Here is a 14929-nt window from a genome sequence, read left to right on the forward strand (position 1 = left end):
TCAAGAATGAAACTTTGTGGCAAAAATCCGATAAAGGTGCATAGTGTTAAAAGTGAGGTTTGTGGTTAGTTCACTTGTGACCATAGTACAGTTTCAAGTTGTGTTAATCATTTTTGTGGTCGTAGTATGGGCATGTACAGTAATCAAAGACCCGGAATTCAAGAAATGTCAGCACATGAACAAAGTTTGAAACTTGTTGCAGATGCTCTTGATGATCGCAGGGGGGATTGTGAGGAACTCTCTGAAGCTGTGGCAATTCTTCCAACATCAGTATTCCGTATTCTGACAAACAGTTTGAAGAAGAGGAAAAATTTCTACGAAATGAATCCCACATTGCTTGATTGCTGAAGAGAAGCAGAAACACGTGGACATTGCAACTTTGCTCATTAGATGATTCGACCATGAAGATCAAGGATTCCTGAGTCGAATTGTCACTTTTGATGAAATGTGGATTAGGAACTTTGAACAAGACTTGAAATCACAGTCCAATGAGTGGTGAACTTCAGATTCTCGAAATACAAAAAAATTTAGACACGCTCATTCAAAGCTCAAGCAAATGATGATTTTTACATACGATCGTTAAGGGATCATAAAGACAGTCCCATATGAAACAAGTGTCTCAACAGTGTATTATTGGAACTTCATGCAAAACCTGCACAGAAAGATGCAGAAAACCCTCAGTTGCTGACGGCTGGGCCACTCATTCACCTTGATAGTGCTGGCCCGCACGTGCTCCCTCTCTCTCTCGTGTTACGACAAAGGCTACGGCCAAAAATTTAGTTGTGAGAATGTGATTGTCTTTTCTACGTGCCTGTCTGCAACTTGGCGATCATCTTCACAGTGTGCTGTTATCTATCCTCATTAGTATTGATTTTCAGAGTATTCACACAAGTTATCTGTTGCATGGATTGATCACTGTGGTCTCATTTCATCAGCATGGTGTCAGTGACATGTAAATAGCTGGCCACACCAATGGACTTCCATGATGGGCCAAAACCGCAGGCCATTTCTGTGAGTATCTCTAACAGATTGGGCCTGCCAAACTGAAGTCCATCATTTCTCACAAATGTGCAGGCACTGCCCGTCAGATCTAATCTCACTGGTCTGCCTGCAGGACAGGTCTGTTGGCTGGCCTGAGGCCACGGGCAATGGATTTCAGGAACTGCAACTGTCTCACTGCAAGAACATTGTACAGTGCAACATTTTATAGACATTTTATTTATTCTAGTACATTTTGGCACTTTGAAAGTAGATTACGTATTAGAAAGTGTGGTCGATAAGAGGAAGAAAATAGTCAGTCGCTGGCAATTTGTACACTATGTACTCATATATCTCGTGAAAGAAAAACCACACAATACCTGTAAAATAATAGACGTAACACAGTGGGCAATTACTGACGATAACTAACATGGTAGAACCAACATTTTATATTGCAGTCACCTATAGTGTTGGTTTCCACAACCCTTCCCTGCTTTGCACACTTTTTTTCAAGAGTTCTACTTTTTTGAGGTTATTTCTGAAATCAGTGAAGAGATCTGTCTTGCGATTCCAATCAAATATGTATTTTTGTTGCCGAATATGTTTCATTTTATTGAAATAAAATAACATCTGTGGTTTTAATGAAACATATATAACGTTGACTTGCTTTCTCCATCAAAAAGTTCGTTGCAAAAGATGTTAATGTTGGTACTTAAGATTTTCACTCACATGTTTACAAATAGAGAAGTCCTTGCATTTTTTTGCCAACTTGTGTCATTACTTACCCTTGAAATCTCAATTTGTCCCTCCCAGAGGGCCAACAGCTCTTTTGGTGGGTACGTGAGAGGTGCACATGGGTCCCTGAGCTATTGCAGCCTTTGTTTTCTGGGCTGCTTCTCCTTCCCTGTCTTCCTTCCTTTTCTGTTGCCCTTTCCATTCGTTCTCTTGGTGTTCTTTGTCGGCCTGGCTATCCTCGTGAGTTTGCTTTGTCTTGTGGTTTTGGTTGGTTGCTTTTCTTACTCCTTTTTGGCTTTTCTTTTTCATCCCCCTCAGGCATTTGACCTCCATCTTTAAATTTGAAATCTGTAGTGCGGGCCAGATAGGGAAGAATTCCCTTCCTAGTGTCTTTGGCGTGGATTCCCACCCCCCCCCCCCCCTTTTTCTCTCCTCTCCTCTCCTCTCCGCTCCCTTCCCCCCTTTCCCCTCCCTCCCAGCCAAAACATTTTCGCCTCCTTGCTAGGTCACCAGCTCGGTAGCCAGTCCATGTAGTGGGGCTGTTATGTACCCATCTGGCTGAGCCCCATGGTACCACAGGGTTCACACTTCTGGTACCTATGCCGTGAATGCCTCGTGCAAGCCTAGGAGTGGTTGTCCATCTTTTCGGGGCATTGGAGCTCCTGGCAGCAACCGTAGTGCCAGGTGGTCGTTGCTGTGGCTGTGTGGTGCCCACAAGGCAAGCCCCTTCTTGAAGTGGGTGGTAACAGGGCCAACGTTTGGCACATGAAAAGTGTTAAACTCTCTGGCTGTTCTACTGTGGCCGCCTCTCTTCCTATACATAGTTCTGTCTCAGTTCCTGTTCCTGCTTTTCCAGCCGTACACTCCTTGGATACACCCTGGGAGGAGGGCAAGATGTGTTGGCTTGGGGCAAGACCCTTCCTACGGTTCCTAGTCTGTACTGGGACCAACATGGAGACTTTTGCCTCCACCAAACCCCTTTTCTTTGTGGAACATACTGAGGAAAAGTTCGGTGAAGTAGAGTCATTAAGCAATGTAGGCTCTGGCTCTCTCCTTATAAAGACAACTTCTGCCAGTCACCCAGTCTCCCTCTGTGCCTGCGACCGTTTAGGAAACAACTCCTGTGACTATTGCTCCTCACAGGTCACTCAAGATGTAATTTTCCATAGACACGTTGTCCTTGAGTTTGATGAGCTTACGGCTAATCTGGAGCGACATGGCGTTCATTTCATCCAGCATGTCCAGAAAGGCCTTAAGGACCGTGGTGTAGACACAGCACTTTAATCATGGAATTTGAGGGGGATACCCTAGCCAAGAAAGTCAAGGTAATGGTGTACAGATGCAATGTGAAACCATACATTCCACCTCCCATGCGTTGCTTCCATTGCCTCAAGTTCAGCCACTTGTACTCATGATGCGATGACACTCCCATCTGTGGTGACTTTGGCTGCCATCTTCATGTTGCGAGCTGTTACATCCCACCGCCTTACTGTGTAAACTGCTCTTGTCTCCATTCTCCCCACTCACTGGAGTTTCCAGTGTACATGAAGGAAGAAAGAATTCAGGAAATAAAGACCCTTGACCATCGCAGCTACTTTGAAGCCCAGAAGAAATTTGACAGACTTCCCCATGTAAATCTCTCCTCCACCTATGCGTCAGTTACGCCTTTCCCTCCTCACCCCTCCCCCTTACCACCATCCTGCCCCCCTTCCATTTTCTCACCCTCAGTGGCTCTCGTCTCTTCCCTTCCTGGAATTGCTGCTGCTCCTCCTCCTCCTCCTCCTCGGACAGGGAAAACGTCCTCTTCTATGGTTCCTGCTAGGGATGGGGCTCCGTATCGGAACACCCCGCCCCAGCATTCTCAGGACAGGAAGCTTGCACCCTCGGGCCAGAGGAGAGATCTGCGCTCCAAGAGCCCCAAAGCCACTCACTCACTCACACTCTGTCTGATCCTGACACTACTGCCGCCTATCTCTTTACTGATAATGCCTCCTCCCTGCCTGCCTGCCTGCCTGCCTGCCTGCCAGCCAAGGGAGGAGGAAGAGGAAGAGGACAAGTAGTAGTGCAAGTCAAATGACAATTCTTCCCCAGCCACTTGGAGGGTTTGGCCCTTCCACCTCATCCTGAATCGGACCCAGTTTTTATGCTTGTCACCCCCATCCTCATTGGCGAAGACCACCAACCAAGTGACTCGACATCCCCTCAGCTTCATTATGTCTCACATAGTCTCTCACCACACAATAATCCAGTGGAATTGCAACGGATATTATCGCCATCTCCCGGAAATATAACCCCTTGCTTCCTCCTACTCTTCATTCTGTCTTGCTCTTCAAGAAACTTACTTTCATGATGACCATTCTCTAAAGTTTCGTGATATTGAGTGTTCTGTCAGAACCGTGCTGGCCCCGGGATAGCTTCTGGAGGGGTCCGCACTTTGGTTCACACTAATGTCATTAGTGATTGGATCCCTCTTCATACCCACCTGGAAGCGATAGCAGTTAGAGTACAGATGACTGCGGCAATCACTGTTTGCAATGTCTACCTCCCTCCAGGTAGGCCACTTCCTTATGTTGAACTGTCTACCTTAATACAGAAACTGCTGCCCCCGTATCTCCTCCTTGGCGACTTCAATGCACACCACCCCTATAGAAGAGTGCCACTTTGTTGGGTAGGGGTCTTCTTTACTTGACCAGCTTACTGCAGACTTTGATTTGTATCTCCTTAGTGACAGTTTCCCTACCCACTTCAGTGCTGCCCATGGAACCTTTACTGCTCTCTAACTCACAGTCTCTCCCCTGCTCTCTTGGCTTGCCTACATTGGTCACTCCGTGATCTTTGTGACGGTGACCACTTTCCAGTGATCCTTTCTTTCCCCTGCCACTGACAAGCAGATGGGCTCCCACACTGGGCATTCTGCAGGGCCAGTTGATCTTTATATATGTCTGCTGTGCACTTCACCGGTTGGAATGCACCTCACCTCCCTCTGGTGGATCTCCATTCACTGAAATGCGCCCATGTATTTCGTCTCACACCCGCTGTTGGATGGTGCCTAGACCATGGAGTTGGACAGACATATGCTAGTGTCCTAAGGTCTGTTGCCCCTATGGTCTTCCAGCGTCTTGTACATTCCATCCTTGCAGAGTTCCAGGGGCTACTATCTTCTACAGTGATGGCTCTAAAACAAGAGATAAAGCGGGATATGCTTTCACGTCTCCCACTGACTTAGAACACGACTTATTGATGGAATCGTGTAGTGTGTTCATAGTAGAGCTGCTAGCCATTACCAAGGCTCTCAATTTTGTTACTCAGGTCTCTTTCCACAGTTTTTAATATGTACCTACTCATTGAGCAGACTGCTACTCTCGTCATCCTTTGGTCTCTGCTTTCCATGACCTTCTCTTCTTCCTTAGCCATGCTGCCTGCTGGGTTCTCTTTCTCAGAGTCCCAATTCATGGGTATCCCACTGAATGAATGGGCTGACTGTTTGGCTAGATAAGCTGACACTTGTGCTCCATTCTCTTTCATCACTCGAGATGTGGATATGCATATCTATGTCAAATCTCTCTCTGCCCGAAAATGGAATGATGTTTGGTGCACTACTGCTCTCAGTAATAAACTCCGCGCACTCAAGGAGACTGCTGCGCTTTGGTGCTCCCTCGACGGATTGTCCGACGAGGCAATTCAGAACTACCTGTCTGACCAGGGCGTAACGGCTTTCCAACCCGTACTGTCTTCTTGACATTTGACAGAGTTCAGCTTCCATCGAACATAAAAGCGGGCTATGAGATAATTTCCGTTCGCCCTTACATTCCAAACCCTACGCATTGCTATTGGTGTCAGCATTTCAATCATACCAGCCAGTCATGTTCCAATCCAGCCAAATGCGTTACATGTGGCAAGGATGCCCATGAGGGTGCTTTTCCGCCACCATCACCTCGTTGCATCAACTGTATGGGTGACCATGCTGCTTCGTCTAGAGATTGCCCCATTTTCAAAGATGAAAGGCCCATTCAGGAAATCAGAGTGAACATATCGACCTTTGCTGCTCGAAAGCTATTTGCCAGTCGAAAGCCCACTGTGCCTCGCGGAGGTAAATACAGCACTGTCGTTGCCTCTCCTAGGCCTACAAAGGAGGCAGCCATGCAAACTTGTGATCTCACCTTTAGTGCCACAGTCGTCAGATGGGCTAGCGCAAAGATCACCCGTTCCACCTCCCCACTATCACTTACTCACTCTATGGCTCACCCTTCATCGGGTTCTGCTAAATCACGAGCCCCAACATCAGACACCCGAACTTCCAAAAAAGAGCATACTCGTGAAGATTTTTACATACTCCGACTTCACAACCTTCGATTCCTCCCTCATCTCAACATCCTGTTTCCAAGAAGGCTAAAAAGAAACCCAGTTCCTCTCCTTCTCTGCCACGGCGTGTCTCATGTACAGCACCACCTGGCGGTAACTGCCCTCGGCTGTCTTCTGTGTTGCCAAGGCGCACTGCTGGCAGCCGATCAACCCTCCAATCGCTGATGGCAGGAGCTGCTCCTGAACAACCTATGGATCAGGATCTTCTGCCTTCGGCTGAATGTCATTCCACGCTGTCAGCCGCCGGCTCTGAGCAATCGTCGCTTTGAGAGCAACCTTGGTCACATTCTTCCCTTTTGTCAACCCTATTTTCATTATCCATTCGAATATCTGCGACATTTGAGCCACACAGGATAAATTGTTGATCCTCTTACGATCCTACTCGCCGGTCATCTTCTGTCTTCAGGAATCAAAGCTGCGTCCCCATGATCGCTTTGTTTTCCCTCATTTTCAGTCAGTCTGATTTGGTCTCCCCTCTGTTTATGGCACTCCAGCACATGGAGGACTCGTGATTCTTCTCCATGATACTGTCCATTATCACCTAATCCCCTTAAACAGTTCCTTCCAAGCTACTGCTGTCCATCTTTCCCTTTCTGGATACACCTTCTCTCTTTGTACTGTATACATTCCATCGCCCACACCCATGGCAAGAGCTGATCTCCTTCATCTTCTTGGTCAGTTTGCGCCCCCCTATTTGCTGGTTGGGGACTTCAATTCCCACCACCTGCTTTGAGGATCTCCGCGTCCTTGTCTGCGTGGCTCACTATTGATAGAAGTCTTCCAAGTTGATCTTGTTTGCCTCAACACTGGGGACCCTACATTTTTGTCTGCCTCAATGACAAATTTCTCTCATTTGGACCTTTCGGTCGGTACTGTTTCGCTAGCTCGGCGCTTTGAATGGTTCGCTCTTGCTGATACACATTCTAGTAACCACTTTCCATGTGTCCTTAGATTGCAGCCACAACTGTCATGTATGCGCCCGCGACACTGGAAGTTTGCCCAAGCCGATTGGACACTTTTTTCATCTCTAGCAACATTCGATGACCGTCACTTTCCTAGTGTCGACAATGAGATCACTCATATTACAGAAGTTATCCTTACAGCTGCGGTTCGTTCAATACCTCGCACCTCCGATTTGCCCCAGTGCCGCCCAGTTCCTTGGTGGAACAAGGCATGCCGTGATGCAATACGTGAACGGCGAAATGCTATTCACGTTTTCCGCCACCATCCTACTTTGGCCAACTGTATCCGCTATAAGCAGTTCTGTGCACGATGCCGTTGCGGCATCCGCGATAGCAAGAAGGCAAGCTGAGACTTCTTTGCTAGCTCATTTAACACCTTCACTCCCTCCTCAGAAGTTTGGAGTCTGATTCGACGGTTATCTGGTGCACCTAGTTTCTCCCCGGTCTCTGGGCTCACTGTCATGCATGATACCTTAGTGGACACCATCGCAATTTCTAACTCATTGGGTCAACACTTTGCTGAGATTTCAAGCTCTTCAAATTACCCGCCAGCTTTTCTCCCGAAGAAACATGCAGTGGAAGTACGACCTCTTGCTTTCTCCTCTCAAAATCGCGAAAGCTATAATACTGTTTTCTCCATGGAGGAACTCCAACACGCACTCTTTTCTTCTCGCTCTTCCGCCACAGGACCAGATGGTATCCACATCCAAATGTTGCTGGATTTATTATACCATTGTCTGCACTACCTCCTTCGCCTTTATAATTTGGACTGACAGTACTTTTCCCAGAAGGTTGCGGGAAGCTACCGTCATTCCTGTTCCGAAACCTGGAAAGGACAAACATCTCCCCTCTAGCTATCGCCCTATTTCTCTCATGAGTAGTGTATGTAAGGTTTTGGAGCGTATGTTGAATTGCGTTTAGACTAGTGGCTGGAGTTCAGAAGTCTTTTAACACCTGCCCAATGCGGTTTTCGAAAACATCGTTCTGCTGTTGACAGTCTTGTTGCTCTCTCCACGTATATAATGAACAATTTTCTCAGGAAATGCCAAACGGTAGCAATATTTTTTGATGTGGGGGGAGCATACGATACCTGCACACTGTTCTCTTGGGGATTTCGAGGTCGGCTGCCCCTATTTCTTCGTGAATTTGTGACAGAGCGCACATTTAAAGTGCGGGTGAACACTACTTTCTCCAAAGAAAACGGGGTACCCCAGGACTCCGTGTTAAGTGTTGTACTGTTTGCCATTGCCATAAATCCAATTATGGATTGTCTCCTTCACGATGTCTCGGGCTAACTATTTGTGGACAATTTTGCGATCTACTACAGCTCTCAACGGACCAGCCTTCTTGAAGGACGTCTTCAAGGATGTCTCGATCGCCTCCACTCTTGGACCATCAAAACCGGCTTCTGCTTATCTTCCAGTAAGACCGTTTGTCAATTTTTGGCGTCGTACGGAGTTTCTTCTACCTTCCCTACATCTAGACCCTGTCAACCTTCTGTATGAGGCCATCGTTAAATTCTTGGGTCTTATGTTTGACAGAAAACTGTGCTGGTCCTCCCATGTTTCCTATCTTTCGGCTCGCTGTCTGCGATCCCTAAACACCCTCCATGTCCTGAATGGTACCTCATGGGGAGTGGACCGAGTGGTCCTTCTCTGCCTCTATTGCACCTTAGTGCACCTGAAATTGGACTATGGAAGCGTAGTTTACTCCTCTGCTCGGCCATCTATCTTTCGGCGTCTCAACTCTGTCCACCACTGTGGATTATGTTTAGCGTCTGGAGCTTTTTACACCAGCCCTGTGGAAAGCCTTTATGCTGAGACTGCTGAACCTCAGCTGTCCAGTCGGCGAGCTGTCCTTCCGAGTAGTTACGCTAGCCATCTGTCTTCCATGCCTGCTAACCCGGCCCATGACCTTTTTTTCGACTCTTCCTTGGATTTAGGGTATGCAGGCTGCCCTTCCTCTCTACTACCACCGGGAGTCCGCTTCCGTCAACTGCTACATTCTCTTTCCTAAAACTTCCTTGACAACTTGGGGTACAGCACCACCTTGGCTCTGGCCCCAGACCTGCCTGCTCCGTGACCTTTGTCAGTTTCCCAAGGATGGTACCCTTTCTCTCGTTTATCGTCGGGCAATTGCTGCTCTATGCGCACAAATGAAGGATGCCACATTTATTTACACTGATGGCTCAAAAACATCATTTGATGTTGGGAGTGCCTATATTGTTGGTGACACCCATAATCGATTTTGGCATCCCGAACAGTGTTCAGTTTTTACTGCAGAGTTTTACGCTGTTCTCCAGGCTGTCCAATACATCTGTCGCCATCGGCAGATGCAGTATATTATATGCTCCAATTCGCTCAGCTCTCCCCTCAGTCTCGGAGCTCTCTACCCTGTCCACCCTGTGGTCCACCAGATTCAGGACTGTGCCTACATTTGCTCCACTTGGGTGCATCTCTGTGGCGTACCTCTGGATCCCAGGACATGTTGATACATGTGGGAGTGAGGCGACCGGTATAGCGGCCAAGGCTGCAGTCTCTCTTCTTCAGTCTGCTGTTCGCATGGTTCCCTTTGCCAATCTGCGGAGTGTTTTATGTCGTCATGTTGCTCTTTTGTGGCATGCACATTGGTCGACACTTCCCAATAATGAATTACGGGATGTGAAAGCTCTTCCCTGTACTTGGGCCTCTTCCTCCTGAACTCGTCGCCGGGAGGAGGTAATTTTAACTAGACTTCGGATAGGGCACTGCCTTGTTAGCCAGTGCCCGTCTACAGCTGTCGCCTGATATCTTCCATTTTAGCAGATGACATCCGCTCAGCCGATCGCGCTCTTGTGTTTATTAGTATCAGTGAGCTGTCAGTCATTTGAAGCTCTTTTTGGGGACAAACAACCCCCCTTTTATAGTGGTTTTTTAAGCTTTCCTTTTTTTTAGTTTCCCCACTTTTTAGTTTAGCTCCCATTGCTGCTGGTTTCCAGTTTTCTTTTTTTAACCTTTTCCTAAGTCACAGACGGGTTGCTAATGACTGTAGCAGTTTTGCGCCCTAAAACCATAACAAAAAAAAAGAAAAGAGAAATTCTCTGATTGGTCAAAACATTCTATGTACTGTCTGCTGTGAGCTTGAGAGCTGCCTGGTAGAATTATGGGCATGCGAGTGCAACATGGTAAAGAAAGTACATAAGCAGAGCAGAGATGAATGAGGAATCATTCTAGTGATGACATGGGCCACAAATGGGGGAATTCCACTGAAGTAACTTTCTTTGACAAATAAAAAAATAGTCGTGGCCCAGCACCTGGGAACAAGCACTTTGGAAATGGCAAAACTGGTTGGCTGTACACATGCATCTATAGAAAGTAATCGAAGCACAGTGAAAAGACAAGCAGGCGACAAGATGTTGGATGTCAAAGTCTCAGCACAGAAAGTGATTGAAGGCTTGGCTGGTCTGTAAATCGGGATAGGTCGTGGTCTGTGGCAGTTCTGACGACAGAGTACAGTGCTGGTGCTGGCACAAGTGTTTCAAAGAATACCGTTCATCACTATTTAGCATGGGATCCACAGCAGAAGACTCCTATGTCGCACCAGTATTGTCGGTTGTTTGCAGTTAGCATGGGATAAGAGAGATTAGACCCTGGATCAGTGGAAAAGTGTCACCTGGTTGGTTGAATTTTGTTTCCTGGTACATTAGGTCAATGGCTGCATCTGGATATGCTGTCAGCCAGGCGAATGGCTGTTCAAAATACGCAGCTCATTGAGGGACATTCACGTGGACTTCCAAGGAATTTGTGGTAGTGGGCGAAAGCAGTGAGACAACTGGGTAATACATAATCATCATTAGACCATAAGCATACCTACTAAGGTTGATTGAAAAGTAATGCCTACACCTTCATTAATTGGGTTTGGATGGGAATATTTTAATAAATCAAATGCAGAAATATTCCTCAGAATGTGGTCTTTAATTACCAATATTCATCTTTCCACATAATCACCAGCCAATTGGATACATTTGTGCCAACGATGAACCTGTTTTCTGAAGCCGCCACGGAAGAAGTTGACACTCTGTTTCCGCAACCACTGTCTCACAGTTCTGTCATAATTGTCTATCCACGTTTCGTCTCCTGTCACAGTTGAATGGAGAAAGGCGTCACCTTCATTTTCGTAACGTGAGAGGAGTTCCTGGCAGATTTCAAGTCTGTGCACTTTCATTTCATGAGGAAGCATCCGGGGTACCCATTGTGCACAGATCCTCAGATAGCCAAGCAAAGCAATAATGTGACCCACACGTCCTTGTGAAATGCCGATTGTGCTTGCAATTTCTTTCTGAGAGATACGACAATCGTCCTGAATCAATCTGTCAGCATTTTCTTTGCGAACACGGTGGTTTCTGTCAGACGACGTCCAACCCTTTGTCACACAGGTCAGATGGTCCCGTCTCAACATCTTTAAACTTACTTGTGCAATGAAGCACAGTAAGCACAGTACTCACATCAACACAATCACCATCAACTGCTTTCATTTTCTGATGAATCTCTTTAGGGGTGACACCTTCTGCTGTCAAGAATTCAATGACTGCACATTCCTTAAATCACATTGACCTACCATCTGCGCAAGGTTCCATACTTAACACTGTAGCAACAACCATTCAGTGGTAAGGCTTTCCGCCAACTGGAGCTGTAAAGAAGGGGTTATGGAACAAGCCAGTATGTGCCGCATACCAGTGCTGCCAACTGTTGAAGAGTTATGAAAGTTGAGGCATTACTTTCCAGTCAACCCTTGTACATGCTTTGATTTCTTCCTTGATGGCAGTAGCATATTCCAGTAGTATAACTGTGTTAAAAGGGCATAATCACCTACACACACTGCAGGACATTGGCTGCAAGTAAACTGAAAACAATGGAAAATGAAACTATTAGCTTCCGAGCTAACAGATTTCTGGCTATCTGCTCTGTGCACCTGGTATCTTGAGGTTGTTGTTATTATGTTAAATACTTAATATTCCCACATGATTGAAACAAAAACATTATTACATCATTGCACATATTCATTATATTTGTTTCCTTGACATGTTCCAACTCATAATGTTTAATGTGAATATGATCAATGAATATGATTAATGTGAATATGATCAAGTGACTAAAATAATTTGTGCATATATGTGTGTAAATCTATTTTTTGATAAACCTGCAGTATTCGTACGCATGCTGTGAAGTTCCTGGAGAATGTTGTCCTCCTGCAGACATATCCAGAACCTGATGGCATGGTGCGTAGAGATGACTTCTCTCTAGAAGATGTACCAATGACACTTAAAATAGCAAGAAGAAGAAAACTGGAGGAAGAGGCCTTGTAAGTAAATCTCACAGCATTTCCCTCTGTGCCGTTTTGTGTGTGTGTGTGTGTGTGTGTGTGTGTGTGTGTGTGTGTGTGTGTGTGTGTTCTTTAGCTTCTGAATTAATAGTTTCTAAGACAAGAGTGCATGTTCTGTGGGCACTGAATGGACAGACCAGTTACTATATTGGTGTAAGATGTACAGGCTACTGATGTAAGTACTTTAGGAGAAAAAAACTGTTTCAAAAGCTAAAGAAACAGTTACCTCACTTTGTTCATTGATTAACATCTCATCAATAAATTCTCATTATTGTGTTGTAGCTGAGAGATTTTTTTTTCTTCCAACTGTATTCACATTGTTTTAGATTTTCATATATCTGGGAACCTATTCCAAATACCTTCATTAACATTCTGTAGTTGTGCATCATATTGAATGTTACCTGGAAAGTAAATTTATTTTTGCACACCGTTGTTGTCAGCACTCGCTTGGAGCTGTGAGGTACTATGAGAAGCAGGAGAGCTTCTGTAAAGTTTGGAAGGTAGGAGACGAGATACTGGCAGAAGTAAAGCTGTGAGTACCAGGCGTGAGTCGTGCTTCGGTAGCTCAGTTAGTAGAGCACTTGCCCGCGAAAGGCAAAGGTCCCGAGTTCGAGTCTCGGTCAGGCACACAGTTTTAATCTGCCAGGAAGTTTCAACAACCACCTCGTAATTCTTGCCACATTTGAAAAAAAAATAAAAAAAATTACGATAACAGCAAAGAAGAGAAATAATGTAATTTTGGTGCTAGAAATTCATTGCCTCTTGTCATCTCTCATTGTGTACGTAAAATTGTTGTCTGTCACATTGGTTACGCAAAACTTGACGCATTGCCAATGTGCGAGAAGTAGAGAAACACAACTGCGACTGGCGCTGACCCTTATCTGTGCTTCGGTTGTATGTTATCGGCTATACTGGGAGCAGTGCCTGCTTAAATGCTGAATTTAAATTCCTGTGTGGTATTTACCTTTTTACATATTGAACAGTGTGCGTCACGATTGAGTTTTGCTGATGGCTTCTGTCTTGAATCTCTCTGTTGTCAGGATGGTTTTCGAGCTGCTCCTGAACTTTCATGGATCCCCTCACATCAGCAGTGTTAACCTCATGACGTGCATGGGGTCCTTGACACTCATAGCAAAGATGCGACCACAACTTTTCATGGGGAAAGTCATCAATGCATTTGAGAAGTTGCACCGTAAGCTACATAATTATTATAATTGACTTAGACCTGTAAAGTGATCTGAACTGCATATGATTTGTTTTTTTCAAAGTTTAGTGAAAAATGATTGACCAGAAACGTTGCTTGATTTACTATTTATCACAATGTTTGCATCATGTGCAAACACACCAGACTTTGCATCTGGAAATGTCATTGAAGTTACACTATTTGCCATGTGATAGATGTGTACAAAATCAATATTCTTGACATGTATCAGAAGTGTTCACTGGCAAATATATACTTTTTAATCGTGTTTTTGAGCAAAGGGATCTGAACCCATTGTTTGTAATTTCTTTACAGAAAACCTTCCACCGACATTGTCAAAGTCGCAAGTTAGTTCGGTGAGCAAGCACCTGAAAATCCAGTTGCTGAATCTACTGAAACAGCCATCTTCTGTAGAGTTCCACAACAACATTACTGCCTTGCTGGCTGAACTGGGTGCTACTCACCAGGAGGTAATGTATCAGTCTTATGTGAAAAATGTCCTGCTAAGAGAACATGTTTGTTGTCCAAAAGCTACATATCACCCACATAGAAATGATTCTAGTGCAATGTATGAAAGGTTATGGGTTTGATGGCTAGTCATTTGTAAATTAAAATCATTCATTCGTCAGGGCTATCACCCCTCTTGTTGTCTGGCTACTACCAGTGCTTGCTTGCCTGCTTCCTCAAGTTTTCACAGGAATGGGAGTCGGTAGCTGATGTGACCATAGAGAGGGGAAGATTGCCATCATGTAGTGACAGCAGGCCACACTTTTATTTTAGGAGGCAGTCTTACTAATGGCAGTTGTCAGTTTTACTCCAGACAAAGTGGACAGAGATGACACTCAGAACATTGAGTTGAAATTGGCAATAGACACAGCAAGAACAGCATAAATACTTCAGGCAAGGATTTCTTCTGGAAAAAATGTATGACGATTCCTCTTTCCAATAGTGGATGTGTTGTGAAGTACATGATAGGTTAAAATTGCGTGCTCGTCCTCGAGTTGAATTTAGACTGGTGGCTTCCCTGAACACTGTTCTCGTCAGTGCATCTATGCAAATGTAACTCGCTGCTTCAGGTCTGCCACTATTTCTCTACTTCCAATTCTGTAAGTGCCATTCATGAGCTGGCAAGAGTAAAAGTTAAGGGTCCAGCATCTAGTCCATTTTAAACTACAAGTAGTTCCAGACGTATTCATTGTAATGGTCACCTTTTAGCCACCTCAGTTCTGAGCTTAATTTTATACGTGAAAAGTTTGTCAATGATAATTGCCTTGTTCTAGGACAAAATAAGATTAAATTCTTATTATGCCAAAACCATTTGCTTTGTGTG

At 45.2% G+C, this 14929-nt stretch overlaps 1 protein-coding gene across 1 annotated transcript in view; it reads left to right on the top strand.

The window, feature by feature from the left end:
* The window catches only part of LOC124717129 (symplekin), a 126148-nt gene that overhangs the window by 12105 nt on the left and 99114 nt on the right, over positions 1-14929 (top strand). The window contains exons 4-6 of the mRNA XM_047243866.1: positions 12222-12377; positions 13439-13590; positions 13915-14069. Coding sequence (XP_047099822.1) covers positions 12222-12377; positions 13439-13590; positions 13915-14069 — 463 coding nt within the window. The remainder of the gene's footprint in view (positions 1-12221; positions 12378-13438; positions 13591-13914; positions 14070-14929) is intronic.

The sequence above is a fragment of the Schistocerca piceifrons genome, chromosome 9, assembly GCF_021461385.2.
Source record: "Schistocerca piceifrons isolate TAMUIC-IGC-003096 chromosome 9, iqSchPice1.1, whole genome shotgun sequence".
Lineage (NCBI taxonomy): Eukaryota > Metazoa > Arthropoda > Insecta > Orthoptera > Acrididae > Schistocerca > Schistocerca piceifrons.